General features: G+C 22.7%; 1 protein-coding gene across 1 annotated transcript; it reads left to right on the forward strand. All coding sequences in view use genetic code 6, as the record gives it.

The window, feature by feature from the left end:
• Nucleotides 1–20: 20 nt before the first annotated feature.
• Nucleotides 21–26,511, forward strand: TTHERM_000488184 (dynein motor region D1 hydrolytic ATP-binding site protein; the record flags this gene model as incomplete). The annotated part of the gene is made up of 44 exons (XM_012797799.1): nt 21–326; nt 496–588; nt 647–757; nt 827–1,571; nt 1,917–2,168; nt 2,285–2,590; nt 2,889–2,942; nt 2,996–4,140; nt 4,288–4,327; nt 4,634–4,937; nt 5,001–5,184; nt 5,248–5,712; nt 5,762–6,062; nt 6,260–6,917; nt 6,983–7,040; nt 7,103–7,291; nt 7,658–8,779; nt 9,207–9,434; nt 9,499–9,791; nt 9,848–9,972; nt 10,026–10,286; nt 10,343–10,727; nt 10,913–11,440; nt 11,642–11,912; nt 11,972–12,199; nt 12,260–12,460; nt 12,515–12,790; nt 13,263–13,969; nt 14,022–14,243; nt 14,377–14,935; nt 15,065–15,423; nt 15,474–15,742; nt 15,914–16,624; nt 16,941–17,836; nt 17,944–18,796; nt 19,070–20,553; nt 21,042–21,956; nt 22,006–22,527; nt 22,714–23,755; nt 23,955–24,667; nt 24,726–24,917; nt 25,200–25,526; nt 25,578–25,793; nt 25,999–26,511. 44 exons carry the CDS (start codon nt 21–23, stop codon nt 26,509–26,511), a joined length of 19,629 nt encoding a protein of 6,542 aa, XP_012653253.1.
• Nucleotides 26,512–27,295: the final 784 nt, after the last annotated feature.

A 27,295-nucleotide genomic window follows, 5' to 3' on the forward strand; every position in this document is an offset into this window, starting at 1 on the left:
TTTTTATAAATTTTACTAGAATGAATTCTAAAGAAGGAGAATTTTCAAGGTCCCTTTTCAGTTTGTTTAACTAGAGCGTTAATTAGGGAGATTAATCCCATTTAGATTTCTCTGCGTTTGAAAATTAATAATCAATAATAAGTAGAAAAGCTAAATTTATCTTGAACTAGTCTAGTGATAAGAGATATTCAAGCTAGGAATAAATTGATAATGTTGCTAAGATTAGAGAGAATTACCCCTTGGAAAGTCTAAAGGCAATAGATGATTTTATCACTAACAGCAATGGGATTAGGAGGAAAGTACATCTAGGAGAATTAAAAGTTTAAGTAAAAAATATCATTCATTCACTTTAGAATCTCATGCAAGCAAAATAAATCGAACACTCAAAAATGATTATTAGTTTATTAAAATAACTTTTTTGGATGGAAATTATTTTAATTTTGTTTTAAAGATTGAAATTGTATTTATTTAAATACGCTTACATTTATAAATTAGAAAAGAAGATCTCCAAAGGCTATAAAATTAGGCTATTCTTACTTAAATAAGAGTAAATTAGAGGAGTCTATGAGAATTAGTGAATTGCAGACAGTAATAATGTTAAGTTTTTTCCCAATATAAACACTACATTTTAAAAAAATATTTTTAGAACTCTATCATGAACGCAACAAGCAAAGTCACAGAAAATTCAATAATTTCAAATAAATCTTCCAAATATGCTGAGCTATTTCCAAATGTACAAAAAAAAAATCAATCTGAAGTAACTCAAAAATTATCTAATAAAATCAAAGACATTTATTTACTTATTTAAATAAATAAACTAATAAAGGAAGACTAGATTATTGAGAGATCGAGGAATAATTCTTTGAATATTAAATAAAATGAATAAAGAAACAGCTTTAACAGCACTAAAAGCAGAATTTCACTTCATTATACTCCGATTTCAAATAATTTATTTATGAATTAAAATAGAATGAGCAAAATTTCAAATTTAAGTCTGTATTTAAAGGATTTATCAAATAAAAATGCTCTTAAAACAAATGAAAGCTATGATATAACATTCTCATAGATGTTGAACAAAAGTTAAAAAGACTTTTCTATTTTAAAAGACCATCATGAGATATCTTAGCCAGTCATTCCAGTTTAAAATAATGCAAATTTTTTTGGCATTTAGAATAAACAAAATTAGAATTCAATTTAGAAAAAATCCATCTTGAACTTTCTTAAAAATAAAAAGGAAGCAAATACATCGATTAACAATGACACTATATGTAATTAATCACAAGCATCATTCTACAGTAAAAAGAATAAAGTTTTAGATTTAAGCACATTAAATTTATTCTAAAAAATTAAATCTTCTAAAAATGAACCATAGTACTAAATTAAAGACTATGTTTTTTCATTTGAAAGGTAGCTCGATAATTCCCAATTTAATGATGAACATAATGAAAATATGAGAGACTAATACTTTAAACTTAAAATTAAAAATATTAACAATTTTAATCAAGAACCTCTCTCTAAGTATGATATATTTTAGTCTGATGAACATTACTTAGAAGATAAGCTAGAAAAAGGTATTTTTTTTCTTTAATTTATATTTCAATTCTAAATTTATTTTAGAAAAAACAAAAGAAAAAAATATATTAAAATCAGATTCAAGAGTTAATAAAATATTAATTTCTAAAAATCTACAAAAAATGGATTTATAAATTAACTATTTAAAAAAAATTTATTTATTTTAAATGTCCTCTTGTTTAATTATTCAAAAATAAATGAATAAATTTTAATTAAAATAAATTTAAAATCAAAAAACATAAAATTAAAAATTAAAATATCTAAAATATTTATTCTTTGACTTAATATAGAGATAATGAATGAATAGATAAGTTTAATTTATTTTAAATTATAAAATGAAATAGGATTTTTGGTCAATGGATTTTCTAAGTGGGTTTAACAAGATGGTTCAATTATTTGGAAACCTTGTTTAATTACTAAATATAATAAGGAATCTGGATTATTTAAGATATAATGGGTTGATAATGCTTTGCAAACAAAAGAAGTACGCAGGCTAAATCTTCTGATTGATACTGAAAATTTGCAAAGCTACAATTAAAGAGTAGTTGATGCCTGTAAAATTAGATAGTAAAAATTATAGTCAGAATCAATAAAAGGTAATATATTTAATTTAATCATTAAACAATAAATAAATTTTACTATAAAATTTAACTTTAACTTATTTTTTAGTATTATTTTATACTAAACATGTATGTATAATATTTTTATATAGATATATTATAGGAAGATTCATAATTCGCAAACATTCTCATTTCTAAAAAGCTTTTTTACAGCATATTAAATAAGAGTTTAATTGGGTTTAGTGAAGCTGTTTAGAACGAATACAAAGATTATATCAAATAATTAATTATAAATGAGTATAAATTCTCAGTTCAAAGCTTCATTTATTATTTAGGAGAGGTTGAAACTATTGATGAATTTTATGAGAAGCAGTTTTCTGGTTTTTATGCTAAATTTAGCAGAATGAGAGAGAAACAAGATTTGGCGATCATTGAGGAACACGTTACAGTTAAAAAAGGTAATTAATTTACTAAAAATATTTATTTTTATTTAAAATAAATAAATTAATTAATTTTAAGAATAAAAGATTAAAACAATAAAAAGTGATTAAAATTAATGCCAATTTGAGTATCAAAAGAATTATTTGGAAATAAATTAATACTTCAAATAAACTTAGAGATATATTTTTAGTAATATTTATGGATCATCTTCCATTAATGAGCTCGATTGCAAAGAAAATATTCTTAATATTATGCTGGAGTCTTTTTAAGTTATAGGATAAATTTAATTTTATAATTTGTTCAATTTTTTGTAAGATCAAACAAAGGATGAAGAAAAAACAGAAGATTTTAAATTAAACTATTTTCAATGTAAATTCATTATAGTATAGTTCAATTGTTAATAGCTTTATAATGTAAAAAAGATAACCAAAAGAAATTCATGAAGCAAGTCGATAAGATAGAAATGGCTATATATAATGCTGAGAAGAATATCGATAAATGCTAAACTTTCTTAAAGGAGAAAAGCAAGCATATTATTTATGTGGTAAAAACATCAAAGGAGTTGCCAAATTTTGATTTGCTAATCAAAGAGTTTACTTAGAAACAAACTATTATTTATAATATGGCTTTAAGAGGTGCACTTAAGCTTTGTTTCACTCAATCATTATTGAAAAGTTTGGAATTCATTGAGAATTATTATTCAATACTTCCTCTTAATAATATTTCTTTAGAATTTTAACTATTATTACCACTCTCCATCCTTTAAAAGAGGAGCAAGGCCTAAATTGAGTTGAATTTGAAAGAAAATACTCAAAATTATAATTAGATAGACAATCATTCACAAAAATAGTATGAAGACGAAGAAGAAAGCACACTTCCATTTAAATTTGATATGAAAATGATATTTTTAACCTATAAAAACATAACAAGTAAGTGCCTTGATGAGTATTTGGGAGGAAACATAGATTTCCAAATTAACAAAAAAAGTATTGTTAAATCCTTTATTAAGCTTAAATTTTCTTTTCTGTAAAAAAGCAGAAAAAATCCACCAATTAAAGATATAATTTCTTATATCCTGAAGAATAGAAATAAAGTTTACTCTCAAAAATAGCTTAGTCAATCCATTCATAAAATAGATGGAATTGATGATAAAAATGTGTATGACATGAATGACGAAATTTAAGAAGAGACTATAAGATAAAGAAGCTCAAATGTTAGTCAATCAGGAAGCAGCTCCTAAAGCAATAACAATCCCTATAAGCAAATCATATTAAGAAACATTAATAAGGATGAAACAGAAAGTCCTTTATCTACTCCTAGATCACCACATCATAGCTTTTTCACTTAGCCTGTCTTGCAATAAAAGAAACAAAAATAAAAGGATACTAAAATTAATTTTAAAGACATGTCAAAAATTAAAAGCCTCAAAAAAATGCAAAACAAATAAACTCTGTAAAACCAATCTTAATTCGAATTTGAAATGAATTATGTCATGTATGATATCCTAAGACTCAATCTCTCAGAATGCAAAAATTACGAAACATTTCTTTAGAAGAGCAAAAATAGAGTAAATAAAATAATTAAATTCTTCAATTAATTAAATTAAAATAGGATTAATAAAACTAAAATTAGTAAATTTTTTACTAAATAATTTTAGTTAAAATTATAATTTTTTCTTATTTTTTAAAAAATTTAACAAATTAATAAAAAATAGGAAGTAACTTATAAAAGACTTGGATGGTTCTCAACTGAAGGTATTTAATCAATCAAACATTTTCTTGAAATTTTAAAATTAATTATGATATTTTTTATAGAAAACCAAATGATAGAACTTTTGAAAATAACTTACTATTACTTTAGTTAAAATCAAAAGGAATTAAACATTTTTAAAATAAATAAACAAATAGGATTTTAGTCTGCGATATTTTTTATATAAAGAATAACTATATTAAAAATATAAAGCAAAATATTAAAAATACTTTATTTTTTATATAAAGATTTAAAAAAATAAAAATTAATTTAAAGAAATTATTAATTTTACTTTCTTATTTATTTAATAGACATGAGAATTTAAATCGAGCCTAAATTACAACATATTGAGGAGCAACTTTATGAAAGCTTTTAAGTTCCTATTGATAAGGTTTTGAATTTAGAGGAAATCTATGGGTGCTTAACAAGAAAAAACTTTTAAGATTTGAAAAAAGAGCTAGAATAGGAATATAAAAATTTTGATAAAGAGTTTTAAGTTTTTTTAAGGTGGAATATTTACCCAGTTTACTCTCTTCTTATATTGATAAATTAGTTTGATTTTTATCTGTTTGAAAAAGACTATCTTCAAGAGCTTATTGTTATATTTTAAAACAGGTAGAAATAATTTTTCATCTTTTTTTATTTATTTATTTAAAATTTTTTATTTATTTATTTTAGTAATCAAATCAAATTTTTGGGAGAAGAAAGATAAAATATTTTAAAGGATAAGATTTTTATTTCAAATAAAATACCTGATGAAATCTAGCTTGGAATTTTTACTGTAGATTTAAAAGAGATAAAGTAATTGTTGATAAAAAAGATGAATTTCTACATACAAACAATAGACAAAGCTTTGAATATTGTAAAAAATTAATATTTATTTTTTGAATGAATAACTTTTATTTATTTTTAAAATATTATTAAGAAATTCGAAAATCTTTTGAGCAAATTGCATGATGAAAAAGATTTAATTTTAAAATAACTCAGAATAGATCCTTATAGTGTGGAAAAGTATATTTCCCTTATGAATAACTTGCTTGATAAGAATTTGAAAGAGTAGTTTAAGGAGTGTCAATATAAGGCAAGGTAAGCTTAAATAGCTTTTTAAGTAATTGAAGATAATTATATTGAATATGATATTGAGCATTTTAAAAGTCTTTTAGAATCATAAGAATGGATTAACATTCTTATTTAAGAGTAGAAAGTGGCTTAACAAAAATTAGAAAAAAATAGAAACATTTTCCACAAAGATTTCGAAACAAGGAAGCAAGAGTTGTTTGAGGAATTTAAGGAAATTTATCAAAAGTAAAAAGTAGTCATTCAATCTCTAGAGCTTTCAAAGTATGAGCAAAACTTAAAGAACTGCAAAATTATTGAAGACTCATACAAGGTTTTTAATTAAAATTTAACAAATTTAAAAACTAATTTATATTGAATAGGTAATACTAATGAAAGGAATGTAGATAAATGAATAAGAAACTTAGCTTGGATATGAGCTGAGTGACTTTACTGAATTCGAAAGAACTTTTAATGAGTTTAGCAGGTATGTATAATTTTGGGAATTCACTGAAAAGTGGTTTAGACTTAGTGATAATTGGAATTCTTTGATTTTTGAAGAGGTGTTTTAAAATGAAATGAGCTAAGAAATCAAATACGAAATAATTAATACTTGCAGAGAAGGGAGTTCTTTACTCTAAAAGCTAAGACAATTTTACATTCAAGAAATTGCAACTCCAAAAAGTAAATTATTTTTTAATCAATAAATACAAATATTGATATTATAGATGAGTACTTACTGTACATTTATCTTTCTTTGGTTACAATTTTCCATGTATTATTTGAATTTATAAAACGGATAAAATAAATTTTGGAAATTACAAATAAATTTTTGGAGTAAGTAATAAATTAGATTACTAATATATAAAAATATTATTTAGGTAATGCTAAATAAAGTGGAAACAAATTTGAATTTGGAGACACTGATTTTCTTCAGCTAATTTCTCAGGTCGAGGAATCAATTAAGAAATTCGAAGAGTATGTTCCAGTGACTGTAATTTTAATTGATAAGTTGTTTACTTAGGAATACCAAGATTTGTTCTTAAAGCACTTAAATTTAAAAATAAAATACGAAAAGCTTACAATAAACAAGCTGAGAGAATTAAATGTAAAGGAGCACATTTAGTTTATTTACTAGCTTTTTAACTAGGCCAAACATGAAAATTAAATAAAGGAAGATATTCTTAAAATTTAAAATATCATCATAAAAGAAATCATCCCAATTTGTGGTGTTAGCAAGATTCCAGATTTCCCAACTAACTATATTTAGAATGGCAAGAATATAATTAAAAAACTTAATGACATATAATTTAGCTGCAATAAAATAATCAAAGATACCCATTTAGTAGCTTCCAAAATTGATTTTTCCTATCTTTTTGTTAAAAACATAGAGACCCTCATTCAATCATTCATAGAATTACTTTAAACTCAAGAAATTATGGTAAAAGTTTGCTCATTTTTTGGTTCTTCCTTTGACTTCATTTGCCCCTCTTCATTAAACATATGCAAACAATACGAAACATTCAAAGAAGATTACAAGTAAAATACATTTTTTGTTAAAAATTAAATAAAAAATAAATAAATAAATAAATAAATAATAATAGAAATAAATTATAGAATGTAAAGATGCACTTCCAAAGAGTAACTGCAGATGATGAACATGTATTTTTTATTCAGCTAAAAGTAAATCCTTAATCTAAATGAATATTTTCTAATTATAATAGGAGCTGGTAATTTCATAACAAAAGCTAGAATAAATAATACAACTCAAAGAGCTAGGAAACAATCTCCTTTTGTTTCAGAATCAGTTTATCAGCTAAGTCAGAACTAAAAGCCCTAAATTTTATATGCTCTCAGACAACTAAATTATTCAAATTTTACAATCCACTCATAACACAGAATTAATTCAATATGTAATTTTTGTTTTTGCTTCTCTAAAAATATTTTTAATTAAGTCCTTTTAACGTTTGTTTTAATCCAATTTAAAAATAAATATTTATTTAAAAATTTTTGAATAATTTCTTCTTACAATTAAGAATTTTAAATTTAAATAAAAATTTGATATGACAAAATAATATCTTCTTTTTGATATTTTTTTCAACAAATTCTAATGTTTATTCTATATTATTCTCTAAAACACTTAAAATCATAAAGCTTAGCTGTTCGTTTATTTGTATAATTTTATTTATAATTACTTGCATGAAATCAAATAATTTTAATGAAAATAGATTTTTAATTTGCTTTTAATTTATAAAAATTTACTTAAAAATATTTTTTAGATAGTTAAACATTGCTTTCATGGTATTAAGCAGATAGAGATTGAAGATTTCGATAATAGATTAATAGTTAACTAATACAAGAATTTCAATGATGAAGATTTCCATCCAAGCGATTATATATAAATACCTAAATATAATAGACCAAGTAATTAAAAGTGTGACCAATAAATTATAAACCAGATGAATGAGTAAAAACTTAATCCTGTTATGAAATTATTGATTATGCTTGAGGAATTCTCAACAACAACAGTCCAAAAGAATATTTACTAAAATATGTAGGCTGTTTTTAATTTGAATTATGATTTTGTAGGATTGATTAAGCTTTATTTAAAAAAATAAATAACTTATTAATCTATCCAGCTATTGTTAGATTTGTGCTTTTACCATGATCTTACTGTTATAATATCACTAGTTTAAGATTCATCTGGTTAAAAAGAATAGCAAAATTAATCAAATACTTTGAAAAGTTAGTTTATACTTTAGCAATCTTAATCATAATAACCAATAGACTATTTAGACGTGATGAAATCTCATATCAAATAAAATTTATAAATCTTTATTGATTTCATAAAAGAGAGAAAAGAAATGAGCCAATACATCCCAAAAAATCTTAGAATCATTTAACAGAAAATTATTTTGCAGGTTCTAAATCAGATAGAAATACTATACTAGATGAAGAAATAAAAAATAACCTCCTTAAACTGCTTCGAATACCTTGCTCATCCAAAAATTTCTTTGGAATGCAGTCTTTCTATGGAAGATTAGATGCTTAATATTGAAAATAGGCATGATAAATTTAAAATAAAGCAAATAAAACAAGTAACAAAGGAAGGAATTGTTTTAGATCAAAGTGATATAAGTAAGAAATAAAATTATAAATTTCCTAAAATAAGCCAGAAATCAGATTTTTTAGATGCGATTATCAACAATAATAAAACAAATAAAAAAATTAGCATAATTTTGTTAGCTATGAACTATAAGATAGAATATTGCTATTAACTCTAAAGAAATGATTAGCTTTTCATCTAAACATTAACTTCTCAAAAGATAGTCTTTGCCTCTCTCTAAGCTATTTACACTCTTTATTCCCCTCTCATTCGCTCTCAACCAAGCTCTGGAAAAGTAAGTTTATTTCAAAAAAATTATTTTAAATTTAAACAAATTCACACAAATTATACCCAAATATATTTCTTGAAACTTACAAAAATCTAAACCTAAATATCAAACTTACTGTTTAAAAAGGAAAATAAAAAAAAAATTTATATTCAAGTAAATTTTTAAATTCTTTAAATCCTTTTTTAGTTAGACTCAAAGAAATAAATTCTAAAAAAATTTTTGAAATTAACTTTATTCATAAAAGTAGTTGCTTATTGGAAATTCTTCAAAATACAAATAACTGATAAGTAAGTATTCGTATCTCAAAAAGAGTATTAATATTTTAAATAAAAAACTATTTAATGTAGAAATATGAATGAAATAAAATATAAAAAATTTTAGAAAAAATAAATAAATAAATAATTATTTTAAATAATAAATTTAAAAATAAAAGGAAACACTCATTAAATAGTTTGCGAATAAAATTGGTAAACAAATGTACAATTTTTAAATTGAGTAAGACTATCCTATAAAGTAAATTTATAATATAATTGCAGGGGCTGTTTAAGGAGGATTTCTTCTTTGCTTCTGTAATATTGATTTAACTCCTTTGAATTAGTTGTCAATCATTTCTTCTTTAGTGTTTCTTGTCAGGAAGGCCTTAATTGAAAGATAAAATACTGTAAAATAAATTAATAAACTTTTTACTTTTTCTTAATTTGTTTGTATTTAAAAATATAAAAAAGATAAATTTTGAAAATGGAATAGAAATAACCCATATGAATTAGCTACCAATAATCAGTAGCTTTAACATTTCAAACGATGAAAAAGGAATTAAATTTAATGAAATCCCTAACTCAGTTCTCGAGTCTTTTAGGATAGTGAATTTCGTTCAGTAAGATATTATAGTAATTATCAAAGACTACTTTTATTTGATGAATTTCAACAAACCTTAAGAATTAGCAGTTAAATTTAATTACTTCATGATCACTTTTTGTGAGTCTTTCTTTACTAATTTTTAGACAGACTTTAAATCAAGGTTATTAATTAATAAACTATCCAAAATATTTTAAATATTACTTATATTATAATTAGCAACATGCTTGACTAAAATATTGTGAAAATGATAAATTACAATAGTTACATTAAAATTTGCTAAAAGGCTCTCGATATCATAGATTAAAGAGATAGTTGTGATGAAGAAAATCTAACTCCAATTGGTAATATTTTTGTCAATAAACCTTTATAAATGTAATTTAATTCAATTATGTAGATGCTTTGAAAGCTTCGCTTGATATATTTTTTGGAGGGATACTATCTTTGTAGATGTTTGAAATTTATCAAGAGTTGTTTCCTAGATTCTTTACTGAGAAGAGTTCTTTGTTAGTTGTTGACATTGTTGAAGATAAAGATATTATAGATCCAATAAAAGAATACTTTTTATCGAAACAAATGGATTTGCATGAAAGTTTTATATCTATAGCAACTAATTTTATACATCTCATTAATTAAAAAAATAACATTATCATTGGAGGTAATATGAAATATTTTAAATTAACATCAAAATAAATTATTTTTTATTTAATAAAGGAAAATGTGGAAGTGGTAAAACTAAATTCTTGTAGATAGTTTCATTTGTTTAACAAAGAATAATTCAAGAAGAGTTCTCAGTGAATATGATTCCAATCGATAACTTAAGCAAATAATAATTTGAATTAATAATTAAGAATATTTGCTATTCCAGTATGATTAATTAAAAGTATATATTGGATGAACTTCGTGATTTTGCATTCACTAGAGAAGAATTCAATTCATGGGTTTCAAATACACTTAATCACTCTAACAATGAAAAGGCAAAACAAAAATGCTTACCAACTTCTAAGGATTGGATCGTTTTTGATTGTGGAAGTTTTACCTAAACAGATCTACAAATAGCTTATTTAGAACCGCTCTTAAAAAGTATTGAGTCTAAAATGTAAATTTTTATTTTTATTTTAATTTTAATTTTAACAGAGGGTCAGTCGGTCTATTTTTAAACTATTAAATTTTTTACTTTTTAAATATTATTTACAAATACTCACTTAAAAATTCTCATATCCTAAATTAACCCTCCCTCTTCTTAAATATTAATGGCAAATAAATAATTTTAAAAATCAAAAGATTTAGCTTTATAGAAGGAGAAAAGTATAATTTATCAAATGAAATGTAGTGCATAGTTGAAATAGATGATTTAAGCAGAATTTCTCCAAGATTTTTAAGCACTTTTAGTTTAATTTACTTGTATGAGCCAATTACTCCTTGTAAAGATGAGTTTTAGACATGGTTAAAAAACTTAGTCGCTATTCAACCTAAATTCAATGCTTACTAAAAATATTTAAATCTATGCTATTCAAATATATTTGAGGATGTTCTTGGAATGCTTACTGTCCAAAATGGAGTTTCTGTTGTTGGAATACCAAATATAAACAAATATTTTATATTTTCTTTCTTGAGTTTAGTAGAGTCTTTACTTAATGAAACTAGAAAAAGAGAAATAGCTCTTGGATTGTTTGATAACTCTGAATTAACTAAGTATGAGCTTTGCAACATTTAAGATCCTGAAGAGTTAAGAAGACTCTCAAATTCTCATTCAGAAGTGGAAAATTACGAGTGCATAATAGAACCTAACAATATTATCAATGATGAAAGGTAAATAAATATTTCAATTCTATCAAACTATTTTTACTAAAGTTATTCAGTAAATAACAAATTAAATTTCATACTTATTTTACAGATTTTATTTATTTTATTAAGTATTTTAAAAATAAATATAAAAAATTTATTTGTTTGAAAAAAATTTAATTTTTGAAAATAATAATCGATTTAAAATAAATATTTATTTTTTAAAAGGAAAAAAATGTAAGTTGAAGCTATATTTATATTAAGCATTTGCTTGACACTTGAAAGTATTATTTAAGAGGACAGAAAATAATTGATTAGTGAGAAAATAATCAAGTCTATTAAAAATTATAGAAAATTACAGCAATTTAAAATATATAAAAGAGACAGATTCGCTTTTGGGTTAGTGGAAACAGCAGAAATAAAAAACTATTAAACTACCTTGTTTGATTATTACTTTGATTTAATTAATTTGAAATGGGTTAAATGGTAACAAGCTAAAGTAAAATAAATTCTTATCAATTTTATTTAATAAAATTTTATAATATATTAATTTTTTAGCCTACCTTTTACAGTTAAGTTCTACAAAATTCATTTAAATCAAATATAATTCACCCAAGGGAAATATGTAGACTCAATCCTGAAGCATAGAATATGGAATAATTAAAAATCTACATACAAAATGAGTTAGAGTCTACATTAAGTTAACCATTTAACAACAAATTCTTAGAACTTTAATGCTAAAAAAAAAATTTGTTTACTATTTTAACTCTTTTAAATTACAACCAAGTAAATAATTTTATTCAAAATATTAAAAAAACATTTGCATAAATTTAAATAATTTAAAAGAAAATTTTACTTGCATCTTCTTCATACAAAGGAAAGACAACAATTTTAAATAAATTGTATGAGGATTCTATTAGAAGGAGTGATAACAATATTATTAAAATAAGTGTAAATGAGAATCTATCTGTTTAAAAATTCTAGTACTCTATTGAAAAGAAAATCCCCTTTAAATATTAAAATAACTAGAGCGATTATCCACCATAAGTAATTTTATATTTTTAATTCAATAAATATTGTTAATACTAAATAAAAAAATAGAATATTATTTTTATTGATGATCTTAATTTATCAGAAAAATATCCAAATATTTTAAACCCTATTAGTAGTCTAAAATGTCTACTCGACAGCTAAGGTTGGTACAGCTAAGAAATAAATAAATTTGTTACTTTCTAATCACACTCTATAATTTCCTCCTATCATTTTCCTAAATCATTTGAAAATACAATCACTCAAAAACCCTCTTATATTATGTAGAAATGCTATTTTCTCTAGTTAGAAGACTTCTCATTATAAGATATTCAAACTATTGCAAATGTAATCAATTATATCTATTAAAAGTATTTCTAATAAGATGAACAAAAAATTTAAAATTTAGCCTATTAACTAAACAATTATAAAAATTTTACAAAACAATATTTTAAAATACATAATTTCCCTTAAAAATATAAAAAAATTAGAGGAATTTTATACAATTTAATATTTTAAATAAAATTAACTCTATAATTTAAAAGTTTTTTAATAATTATATCGCTTAAATTAAAAAATATTTCTCATTAAGATATTTATTTATTTTAAAATTTTTGTTACTAATCACAATAAACAAATTCAATATCATCATTTTATACTAAAAAGATAAAATTTTGTTAAAAATACTTTATAGCACAAAAAATTAAATTTTAGTTTATCAAAGGAAAAATTTATAATTTAATTTGTCAGTTTAGATTTAATATAAGATTTAAATTTTTTATAAACAAGTAAATAAATAATTTATAATAAAAATAAATAGGTTAAGGTGAAAAATATAATGTAAAATGTTAAAATAGATAGCTAATCAATGTAGGAAAACCTAAAGTATGGTTTAGAGTGTTTTATTTTGTAGCTTTTTAAGAATTCAGATCAAATTTACTAAATAAAACAGAGATACGGTGTTAACTTAACAATAAATCATTTTATGCAAGCTATTGAGCAAAATAATGCTTGCTATTTTGAGTAAAATAATCAGGGAAATATGAAACAGTTTATGGCTTCTATAATTTACACTTTTAATTCAATATGTTGTGATAATTTTGAATCTAATTCTAATTAGCTGGATAAAGCAATATAATACTACTCTAAACACTATGATTATGTAATGGATAAAAAAATAGACTATAAACCTAGCTCAATTAAATCATTCTACTCTAGAACTTCGTATAATTTCTAAATCGGTGGAACTGATAAATCTTACTCTGATATTTAGTCGTAGGTGGATTAACCAAAAGAATTTAGTTAATTCAGTCTTCATGAAATCGAAGAAGATGTTTCAGATGATGAAAAAAAAAATTCACCAAATAGCCAAGAACTAAAACTGATAAAACCAATTCTAACGTTAAATTCTAGCAAAAGAGGATCTGTTAAGATTTAGTAGTAGAAAAACTTACTAAGAAAACCTAGATTTTCATATAATTTTGAGCAAACAAAAACAAAATTATTTTAATTAGCAACAAGTCCTAAGTATATTTTTTATTTAATTATAAATTTTTCTCAAATTAATTCAATATAATAGGAACTCTATTAAAAATAAAAATGATATCACTAATCACTTAAATTTATTTGCACAAGAATTAAAGTCAAACTAAAAACCAAAGATTTAGAATCAGTTTGTTATTGAAGATACTTTTATATTTGATTTCTTTAACTTGCCTGAAAATCTTATTTAGTTTTTTATTGGTTTGCCATTCCAAATGTTTTCATAAAATGACGCTATATAAAATTTAATGAAAAACAGGTAAAGTTTATTCCTCTTTTTAAGTTAGCTTAAAATTTTTCCCTCTTCGAATATTTCATCAAAGAGGATATTTTTTTATATTTCTTTTATTAAATTGAATGGAAGGGATTGAATTTATTTTTTAATTGAAAAGATATAATCTAGGGTTAGTTGATAAGAAACTTATTGATAAGGATGATTTTTAATATGAAGAAATGCAAACTTATGATTAAAATTCATTTGTTAGGGTTTCAAGCAAAAATTATAAATAAGTAGAGAAAAGCATTTACTTGGATTTGATCAGTAAAAGCAATTTAAAAGAGAGATTAAGATTAATTTTAAGTATGACCTCTAGCACTTTAGTGATGAGAATGCTCTAACTAATGTATAGTTTTAGTCTTTGTAAGCAAATGAACAAAGATGAGAAATTTTGGAATATTTTAGTCAAACATTATCACGATGAAGATGAAATAAAAATAGTTGTAGATTCAATTATATAAATTCAAGGAGACTCTGTTATTGAAATTTCTTCATTATTAGAGACTTAGTAACTAGTTAACTAAATTATTCCTTAGCATTTTAAGAATAAATAAAAGAATACAGTTTATATCCACATAAAGTAGTTCAATAACCAATAAGAACTCATCAAAATATTTGAATTCTTCATGATGCTATTTAGTAGTAGTTAATACCATTAATTATTTGATGATAAAGTATTTGAAAATATGTTGATTTCTTTTTCATGCTTCCAAACAAATTTAGAACTGATTCATCAAAAAATTCAAAACTAAATTAAAACTTAATTTAAGCTAATTTATATTTTAAAAATAAATTCCTTCTAGTCATAAAAAATTCTTCAGAACTCATTTTTCTAAAATTTTTTGACAATAAGCCTAGCAAAAGATTCTTTCTAAAGTAAATATATCAACGCTGTTGATGAGTCCACAGTTTACGATAAAATTAATGAATATTCTCCTTACAGTCTAAATTATCTTGATTAAAGTAAAATAAAAATGACTAAACAAGCATATGAAATATACAATTCACTGTATAGACATGAAGTTTTTACAAGCCAATCTAGCATCTATGTTGAAAACTAATACAATACTTGCTAAAATAAGGTTTTTATACTATTTACTTAGTTGAAAATCATATTCACTAAAATTATAGAAAACTTTAAGAAACAAGACGGGCAATACAAGTAAATTTGCTGTTATTTTTGATTAAAATTAAATTTATTCATTAAAATAGAGAAATAAATGAAGCTATGAATAAGCAGGAAAAGTTTTTAGAAAAGCAGTTAGAGGCACGTCTAGAGCAGCAAAAACAAACAATAGCCTAAATTACAGATTCTAAATAATAGCTTGAGTAAGCACAAATAAAAATTGCAGAAACTAATTCCAAAATATCTTAACTTGCTGAATAAAAGATTTTAGTTTTAAATTTGATTAAAAATTTTAAGTAAAGTTTAGAAATTGATTTACTCAGGGCTAAACTTTAAATCTCTGTATAAAATATAAGTAAGTAGTTTTTTCATTTCATTTTCATTGATTTTTTGTAATTAAAATTAATTAATTAATTATTTTAAACCCCCTTTTCAAGTAGAAATTTATTCAAAATAAAATTTGAATGATTGATTTAAATCAGAATATTTGAATTAAAAATAAACAAACAAATAAATAAATAAATAGATTCAATTAGAGAAGAGAGTATTTGGTAAGAGATTTGGTAGCATTTAGTTAAACATGAGAATGAGGACAGCTTTTATTTTATTCTTTTCTTGATAATTATTAGCGATGATGATTTTTTTGCTGATAGATATATAAAATTCAACCAAGAGGAAAAGCAAAAAATAATCTTAGATATTTACATAAAGAAAGTAAATGTAAAGCAGATTAAGTAAACTTTAATAAAATCTTACAACATGTTTGTAGAAAACACAAATTTTAACTTTGATAAATCAATTGAATTTGAAAAACTCAAGCTTATCTCTTAAATACATTAGTTTATATAAAATCCTACAAATGATTAAAGCTAAAGCAATGACTAAGAATATTATTTTGAACATGAAGAAAAATTTTAATATATTAAATAATTCATGTTACAAATGATGATATTATCTAAACTGGAGGAAGATAAAATTTTGTAAGTAAAATAGTAAAATTCCAAATTAGAATAGATTAACTAGAGCATTCTTATTCTAAATGAAGAATTAAATAAAATTAAAGAATAAATCAACAATATCAATTTATTTATTTAGAGCAAGCAAAATTTCTTTTAACAAGAAGAGAAGTAGTTAAATGATTTTCAAATATTTTAGTAAAAAATATTAGCAAGATTCACTGAAATCAGATAAAAAGTCCTTAAGTCAATTAAAATGAAGTAACTTTTGTTATCAATTGGTAAAAAGCCATTAAATTTAACAAATTAGCAATTTAATAAATTAAATATATTTTCTTATTTTATTTTTCAAAAACTATATTTCTTCAATATAATCAATCTATTTTAAATTTTTTGCTCTTTAAATTCCGTATTACCTTCAATTTTTAATTTTGCCTATTGAGAGAAGGTATAGAAAAATATGAAAATTAGATTAAAAATGAAGGATTAAATTAGAATTTTAATTTTAATTAATTAAATATTTTAAGTGTTTAAAATATATAAATTGGTTGCTGCTATTAAAATAAATACTAAATTTATATTAAATAAAATTTATAGATGATCAAGTGTTTAACTAATAAGTGATGGTTGTTGCAATGTATTTGGCTTTTTTCAGTGGCTTAGAAGAGAAGTTCAGGTTTAAAGGACTTGATTTGCTTAGTTTTCTTGATGAAAACATCATTTTCTTTGCTAAAAGATTAGTTATTTATACAATCTAAGGCTAGAAGTTTTATTATGATATGATTTCTCAACAAAATTACTCTGTTTCAAATTCTGTCATTTACTAAATTGCATGGATTGAGTTTATTATTAAGTATTAGTAATAAATGCCTTTTATCATTGTTAAAGACTACTCAGGAGTAATAGAAGAATATTTTATTAAGAAGAATCGTGAAGCTGATTCTGCAGAAGACTAAGAACTAAAAAATATTATTCACTTTATTTATTTCAAAGATGATTTCCAAACTGCAGAGGAATCTATTCAAAAAATATTTTAAAGAAATAAAACCTAGAAAAAAGATGCTTCTCAAATTCTTAAGAAACAATAATCTCAATAATATTCTAACACTTAACTTTAAAATATTTTGATCCTTGTAAATCCCCAAGACTCTTTTCTAGAAAAATACAAAAACCTTATCAACAAAAAATACTGCGATGTCTTTATAGACTCTTTAACTTAAAATATTTCCAATAATCAAAATTCAAATTAAAACTAAAAATAACAAAATGAAGCTATCTTTTGTTTAATTATTCTTTACACAGACTAAGTTTATTTTTAGTCTAATCTTGTTCAGCAAATATCTGAAAAATGTATTGTTATTGACTGTTAAATTAAATAAGAATTTAGTTGGAGATATTTGCAAAAAGATATTATAATAAATGAAATATACTATTAAGAAAAGCTTAAGCTCATTAAAAGGGAATAGATCTTAGAAAATTAAAGACAATCTTAAGTAAATTTAAATATTAAACATTTTTTATTAAAAGATAAAATTAATTTTTTAATTTTAAAGAAAAAACTATTTTTTGAAATTTAATTTATATTTTTATTTTTTGAAAGGATGCGAAATAAATTGATAAGGTGAAAAGCGCTATAATCCATCTAAGCTAAGAAAACTGTGGACTTTTAAATAGCTTAAACTTAGATGAATATGTTGTTAATTTGAAGAGTCTGGTTAAAAAAACATAGAAATAATTGTTTTTTAAATTGAAGATTTTGGATCAAACGTATTATCCTCATGAAAGTTATGAAATAAGGGCAAATTGTGTTGGATAAACGGTTAAAAGAAAGATTTAAACATAAGAAAATTCAAAGGATGATCTTATCTCATTAAGAGATAATAATTTTAAGAGCAGTTAGAGTATAAAGTCTCATTCTTAAAGATCTTAGAAAGATAATGGTGCTTTTAAATAAGCTGGCAGCAGCTTGATGGCAAGAATTCATTAAAAATCTCAACAAAATATAAAAAGAGTAGAAGCTAAGCAAAACAATAATACAAGCTTTACCGAATATGAGAGCCACTCTGATATAGAAATTAATAATTAAGGATACAACTTCAGTTAATTTTAAACAAGCAAGAAGCAACACAATGTTTCTGAGCTAATTAGATACTGCTATTTAGTTAAAGATCTAGAGTATTTTAGCTAGTAGCTCAATGATCTTGTTGGATTTATTTATGTAATCAAGCAAACTATTGATTCCCTTTAAGGAATTATTGGAAATGTTTATGGATTTTCAGATAGCTATTTTACTCTGATTAATAAGCAAGTTTGTTAGAATCTTAGAAGAAACTATATAAGCTTTACAACTGAAAAAATACATGATTTCAAGAAACAGTATGCTCATTTCTTTTATTAAACCATCATCTGCTCACTAAGAGAAGATCATAGAGATTTATTTAATTTTTATTTAGGTAAAATTTATTTAAAAATAATTTAATATATAAACCGTAGGTACCCTTCTATAAGGAGGGTTCAAAAATAACTAATTTCTAAATTTTACTCATCTTATTATTATAAAATTTAGAGTAAAATTAATTGGCTTAATATCATAAAAATTAAATATTTTAATTACAGGATTAGCAATATTTAAATAAATAATTTAGATTTATAAATAAAATATTAATTTTTATTTTTTTATATTTTCAAAAAGTTAAATTTTATTAATTACTTTTTTAACTAAATAGGATTAAATTATTTGAAAGCCTCTGAATAAGTAAATGATATATTACTTAAATTACTTTTTGAAGATGGGGAGACTCAAGACTAAGATACAAATTTAGAGTTCTATGATAAGAAAATAATAAATAAATACTAAACAACTGAAAGTAAGTTTAACTCCTATTTTGGAATTAAATGTAAACTTTAAATACCTAAATACATGAACAATTTATCTGCTTTTATAGAAATTCCTTTCAATTTACCAACCTTAAAGTATTGGACATATCGTACACCAAGAGATAATGATAAGTTTGATATAACTGAGAAAAACTTAAAATCGTTGAGGAAGTAAAAATCGGAAGGTGAATTATCTATTGTTTAAGAAAATGAAGAACAAGCCTATTTAAATTAACTTTCTGAAAAGGGGATTCTAGACATTCCAAAAAAATATCAAACTTCAAAATAAATTAAGGTTAATACAAACAACATCAATAAATCTGCTAAAAATGCTAAAAGTTTAATATAAATTTAAGAAGGTAACACACCAGTAATTGCTTAGCCTAAGTTGCATAAGATAAAAGACGATTTAATAAAAATATAATATCCGAGCCAAAAAAGTATATTTTCAAAAGTAATAGACTAAAGTAAGGAGCACAAAGAAGAAGAATAAGAAGAAGAAGAAAAAGAGTTAAATCAATCTTCTTCATTATCATCATCAACACCATATTCTTCTTCTTCTTAAAATTCATAAAAGGTGAAAAAGTAATAAAAATTATCTGGTGAAGATTAGGACTCATTTTCTTCTTAGTCATCTCTTTCATCATCTCTATCATTAGAGGATTCTAATTCTCCCTCATCTGCTTCTTCTATTTCATCTAAGGAATCATCTTCTTAAGTCTCTTCTGGTAAATCTTCACCTAGTTCATAAAAATCCTCTAGCTAAAATCTAGTTGAAGACTCTTATGAAGAAATGTCATAAGAGGATAGTAAAAAAAATAATAAAAACAAAAAAGAAAAAGGCCATTCTCACAATAAAATTAAATAAAAACTTGTTGGAAATAAAACAAAGTTATCAATATTTTGTATGAATTCAAGTTAACACATACCATATAACTAAGATGATAGCAGATATGATATTTAAAACACAGAATTTAAGCTTATAGAATCGATTAAGAAGCAGTAGCAAAAAGATAATGAAAATAATACAAACATTTCAATAGAAGATGATTTAAAAGAAAAGCAAGATGATTTAAATCAATTAAGTAAAAAGAAATAAAAAGATTATCTAAATGAGATGTTCAAAGTTAAAAAGAAAATAAGATTAGTTATCTAAGTAAAAACCGTGGATGACGAAGTTAACTCAGCATCTTTACTTAAGGAACAAAATAAATCAAATATTTCAATAGATTAGCAAGTCAAGCATAAAAAGAATAGAAACTCTAAAAATCTAATGATTGAATAGCTCATTAAATTTTACAAAGATTCCTCCGTACAATTTGATACACCACTTGTAATTATTTTTTTAACCTATTCGAATCAGTATATTCCATCCACTTCAAAGCCATCTATTTATTTTTTAACTTTTATTCATTTAATTTAAATTACTTCTATTTTACTATTAAAAATATTTTAGAAAGCAAATTGGAAATTTTATTAAATTTTTAACAACTATAATTTTAAATTTAAATTAATTGATTTATATTATCTGAGCATGTAATTTAACAAAATTTTTAAAATCTCTAACTCTTTTCAATAATTTTATTTTTAAAATATTGAAAAATTAGTTTAAATGAAATTTCATTTAATAGATCATTCTTTCAAATCGCATTTATTGAAATCATAAAATATATTTTTAGAATTTACTAATAAAAATCAAATAATTTTTTTAAAGTGGTAGTTGTTTAAATATTTAATTGCAATAAACATGATATTTTTCTGATTAACAAAACTATCAATTATGTTTTGAATTTTAAATAAATTTTTGTTTTTTGATAAAAGATTTCTCTTTAGATCTAGAAATAAGATATAGGTTAAAAGGAATCAAGTGAGAAAGAAGAAATAACTTGTACAAGCAGATAGTATAAATTTTTCTAGAATTTTATAATGATGATTATCAACTAAGGGTTATCTACATACAAAGATATCATTCGAATGGGAAATTTTAATTAGTAAGGCTAATAAAAAATGAATAATATAGAAATAAAGAGACTAAAATATTCTTAAGAGTACTAGAGGATATAAGAGAGGCTTAAGCAATAGCAAAATATCAAGGTTGATAATAAATAAAATAAATTCTATAGTTTACTTGAGGATGCTGTAAACAAGAAAATCCTCAGTGAAATTTAAACATTTTAAAACCAACATCTCATAGAATCTGTAGCAATAAGAGGAAAGTTAAAGCTTACTCAAGCTATAATAAAAAGTCAAATGAACTAAAAAGAGAAAATAAGATTTTAGCAATAAATAAGATTAATAAGTCAAGAATAAGAGACTTAAGAAATTCCATAATAACTTTAAAGGCAACAACAAAAATGGTAACAAGATTTGTAAAGAAACAGCTCAAGTTAAGAAGAAATTTAAATAAATTAATAAAATGAAAATCAAAAAATTTAATTTGACACACTTTTCCTTCCATAAAGAGTAATTAGGAATTTCTATCATTACTTAGCTATTTTAGATAAAAGCAATAGTTTTTTGCCTTTTTAGAAAGCTCTCTCTATTTCTATAAGTGAATAAGCTCTTCTAAAACAGTTTATTTACAACACCAATTTTAATTATGCTCATCGTTAAAATGTGTTTAAGATTCCGCCATTCTTAAGTTAACTTAATATAAATCCTGTTGAAGCTTGTTTGATTGTAAAAAGTATGAAGCCATAAGATCTTATTTTCTATTTATAAAACCTTTTCGCATAAGTAAAAATTTTTTAATTAAATTTTTAAAATATTAATTTTGTTTTTGTAGTCCTTTTCATCGAATTTCTCCAAGATCAGTACCTAAAATCTTGAAACACTTTGCAGAAGTAACTCATTTGAAAGGCCAATAATACTATTTACTGAAGATTTGAATAGCAGTATTTCTAAGTTGATCGAAATTAAAATGCTTAAACATTCTTAATAGTAACCAAGCTAAAATAATAACTTAAAGCTCTATAAAATAACTTTAGATGGATTAAATTTTCAAAATCTTTATGATAAAATTCTTGATCTTGTAGTTTAGGGTTGTTGGATTATTATAGAAGGCATTTAATACGTATCCTAATCGATATAAGCTGAATCTGTAAATGCTATATGCAAAATCTATGCAAATAAAAAATTTCCCATCGATTTTAAGATATTTATCATTTATAAATGCTAGTAAGACAACAAATATTTGGAACATAGTGACTCTCTTTCACCGTTAAAATATCTCTTCAACCTAAGCCATAAAACTTATATTGCTACTCCCTCAGCCATCAAGCAGAATCTCTCAAACTTCTACTACTGCGTAAAAAAATTTATTTTATTCTTAATTAAATAAAATAAAAATGGGATTTTACTTAATAAAAATAAAATAAATGTTTCTATCAAACAAATTTAATGAAAATGAAAGAATTTTCCCATTTAATTTTCTTAGATAAAAATAACATTTTTAATTTTTTTGATGAATAAATTTGATAAAATATCTATTTAGGAAATAAATCAACATATGATGAATGTAGAGAAAATTCTAATTGAAAGCTAAGAGTTACCTTAATAATATCAAAACAATATTGAGAAAAAAACATCCTAGATTCATCATTAGATTTATTTAAGGAGGCATCAAACAAAAGTGGAAAATCCAATAATATTTAAAAACATAGAAGGCTTGGATAATATTTATGAAAAGAATAAAAAAATATAATGTGATTTACAATAAAAAAGTTTCTTAAACCTGCATTCTTTTGTGGTACCAGAAACAAAGAACGAGAAAATAATTAATATGATTATACACGGTGAAGAAAGAAACAAATTCAATAGCTTATTTGTCTTTAGCATAATTCGTCAACGAGAGTAACTTATTCAGAAAAACAATCCAAATTTTATCAATTTGAATTTCCAGTATTCTTCAGACAATGATTTTTATCAAATGATTACTGATTTGCTTAATTTTATTGGCTATCACAAACCAAGTCCTTTTAGATTTATGATTGACTACTTTTCCTTTATCTTTAAGGAAAGAGAGCCTTTTAATACTCAAGCACCTTATGAATAAATTATAAAGTTGCTATTTTAAGATTTTGTATGTTACAAATTAGATAAACAAAGAGTAATTCAATTAAATAACTAAAGTTATCCATTACTTAAATACACTCCTGAAATATATACTTTTACCATGTCATACTAAAAGAAAGATGTTTAAAGCTTTTCTTCTTAAAAGATATTCCTAAATATATTAAATCTCCCATCATAAGACCCAGTAGAAATTTTAGGTCTTAGCCAAAATTTACAATTTAATCAATAGCTTGTACAAAGTTAACAAATGCTAAACAGCATAAATAACCACACTGAATCTCTAGAAAAGGAAAGAGAAAATAAGAAACATGCTATGAAAAGTATTGAAAAACATTTCTCTAGCAAGTAAAACCAAAAAAATAAACACACTCCTGAAGAAACAATTATTGATAATGCACTTCTAATTAACATTATCAATTTCAATCAAAAAGCAAAAGAGCATGAAGAATTAATCAACCTATGTAAAATTACCTCGAATATTTAATTAATTAAAAGCACCATAAAAAATTTTTGATAAATAATTTCAATTTTTAATCCATTTATTAATTTAGCAAATTTTCTCTGAGTTAATAAAAAATCAAAAGAATTAATTAATAATAAATTAATTATTTTAAATTATTGAAAAATTAGATTAATATAAATAAAATTTTTTTAATACAGTATAAAGCATAGATTAGTTATTTGAATAAGGAGAAATTTCATTAAAGTTACTGAAATTAGAGAGCTCTATGACTGGCTTAAGCTCTCCTGATGATGGAGAATCCATAAAACATGAAAATAATATGGATGATAATCTAAGTAGGGCATAAAGAAAAAGCATATTTTAAACAAAAAGATCTTCCCTACGTTAAAGCTACATGAATTCATCTGAACAATTTATTAACAATACTTTAAATTCTTAAAGCAACAGTAGAAGACCATCATTCAAATAAAAAAGATTTGGAGTTTCTATTTTAAATCATATTGTACAAGGTAAGAGAAATAGTGATGTGTCTATCTATAACAATTAAATGGAATAACAGGAAGACTAAATTCAAGAGAAGGAAAAATTAATTTAAACAACTGAAGAGTTAAAATTAAAAATGAAACTTAGTCCTTTAATGAGTCTAACAGAATTAAAATTAATTAAAAAAAGCTCGTCAGGTAGAAGTTCGATTCTAGCTTCTCCAGAAATAGTGAGAACACCAAATGCCCAACAATATATATAGATTTAGAACTAAATTAACAATTTTTCTCCAACTAATAAATTAGATTAAATGATCCACTAATAGACTTAGTTAGTTCCCAATCCTTAAGCACTAAAAATTAAGAATTAATTTAATAAAACCTGTTTATACGATAGAATCAAAGACTATCTTCCTGTAAAGAAAAAAGTAAATAAATAAATATTTTTAAACACTAATAATTTAAGTTAAATAAATATTTTTATAGCAATAATAAATGAATGCATAAAAAGATGTTTTGAAAACATTTTCATAAATGCACAAGAACCTTAAAGAAAAGCCAAGGCACAGTCATAATATTGAATACTCTAAAATTCATAATTATAAGCTTAGAAATATTTTACTAAATAACGATTTCACAAATTTAGTCTTGATGAACGAAGTTTTCACCTGCAATAGAGTAAAAATTTGGTTATTCCATATTTTATCAGAATTTTAAAATTATTTTATTAAATAATTTGCTTTCTTGTTTGTCTAGATAAAATAATAGTGTTTCTAAACAAAATTTGTTTTAAAAACTTAAACTAATAAAAAATAAAATAAATTTTTTTGATTAAAATTAAATTTTTTGTATCTTATTGATAAATAAAAAAATTAAATAAATGAGATTTGAGTACTTAGATTTTTTTAATATATTAAATTAATAAAATATAAATGAATTTATTTTTAAAATAAAAAATAGATTGTAAATTGCATAAGAAATGATATTAAAAACATGATTGGGTATCTCTAATAAAATTAATACAACTAATCCAATGAAAGAATTTCTTCCTTGATTTCATAGATAAAGAAAAATGCCGTGCCAAGGTAATGGGAATTCTTCTCCCTTTTGCCAACTCAAAGCAACTTAATTGATTTTTTGAAGCAGATTTTGATAAAGTACGAACATATTTATGAAATTGTTGTTTGGAGAAATTGTGAATTATTCCCTTCGCTGAGCTTGTTTAAAATGTTTGATCCTTTTTGTTTAATTTATTCCTTGCTTTATGATGAATCAAAAAAATTAAATGTAAATATGATTTTTACTTTTATTAGCTAACTTAACATAATTTTATTTTAGGTACCTATACATATGCTTAAAATATAACTTTGCAAACTAAAGAGACCACCAGTAAGGCAGAATCCTGAAGAAGGTATTTGTATAAGAGGAATAATGCTTAAAGCAGCTTCTCTTAATCCAATAAATGATTATTTACAGCCTGAGAGCCTTTATGAATTTGAGTAAGAACTTACTTATTCTATCATTAAGGTGGTTTTGAGGACTGATACTAAATATGTATTTATTTTATTATTTTTATTACTAAAAATAAATATTTAACTTAATTTAAAAAGCTCTTTATTTTTCAAAATAATAATTTTAATTTTTAAATAAAAATAAATTATTTAAACGTTAAATCAATTAAATTTGGATTTAAACTACTTAAAATGTTTGTCTTTTATTTATATTTTTAATTAATTAATTTATTTATTTATTGAATAAGGATGATGAGATATATATTCCTATTGAATTTATGGATTAAGTTCATCACGATTTAGAAAATAGATACATAGAATAATAATAGGAATTTTCAAATAATTACAAATAATATGAAAAGGAGTTTTTAAATGATTCCCTATTGCCTAAAAAATAGAAGAATTAAGGTTAAAATGTTATTGGAAGAGGTGGTGGAGGTGGTAATTAGAAGGAAGGGTTTGGTATATAATCACCAACAAGAAGATTCTAAACTAATTACAAGATTTAAAATGTTACAGTCCAAGAAATTCAGTTAAATCAATAGAATAATTAAGTAGAAGAAGAAGATGAGGAAAATATAGATGAAACAGAAAATAATATCATTCATTTTATACGTCTACCAGTAATTAGCAACAACATCTAGAAAACCTTAAAATATTCTCACCTGAAGATTTATTTCTTCTTCAAAAGCACACTTCCTCAGGTTTACTGGTCTTAAAGAGGGACACAGATTTGTTTTCATAAGGCTTAATAAATTTGATAAACTAAATACATCCTTAATCAAATATTTTAATTTTTTTCAATAATAATTAACTTATAAAAATTTTAAATAAATATTTGCTTAACTAACCAGCTAATTAACTAATTTATATTTATTTATTTGCTTTCAATTTAAAAATTTTAAATTATTTTCTTATATTTTATGTTTAGTTGTTACTCATCTCAGCATTCTAAGTTTAAATTATGCATTTGTATTTATAAAAAAATTGAATTCTTAGTTGATGTTTTTTTAAAAATAAATTTGTAAAATTTATTATAAATTAATATTAACTTTATTTATTTTTATACTCTAAATTCTCTTGAATTCAAAATAATTTTGAAAAATACAAATTTAAATTTTTTCATTTTTAAATAAGTTAATTTTTAGGTATTTTAAAGCCTAGGGTAGTTCTTAATATATGAGTAAATACAGTATATTAATACCTTAGATAAGAATTTATTCAATGCCTTATTCAATGAGAGTAAAATTAAAAAATGATAAAATAAATATTATAAAAATTAAAAAAAATTCATTTTTAACATTTATAGAAAGTTTAAAATATTATTGTGGTGAATTTGTTTTCAATATTTTAACTACTTGAAACAATAGTATCAATAGTATTTGTTTAAAAACTATTTTAATTAAATTTCTATTTTCTCTTACTATTAATAATATATCTAACTACTTTCTAAATTTAATGCTATTTGAATATTATTTCAATATTAGATGTAAAATAATTAATTGGTTAAAAATGAAGATTTAAAAATACCTCTTTTTGAATCAA

Source organism: Tetrahymena thermophila, assembly GCF_000189635.1.
Source record: "Tetrahymena thermophila SB210 genomic scaffold scf_8254636, whole genome shotgun sequence".
Taxonomy (NCBI): domain Eukaryota; phylum Ciliophora; class Oligohymenophorea; order Hymenostomatida; family Tetrahymenidae; genus Tetrahymena; species Tetrahymena thermophila.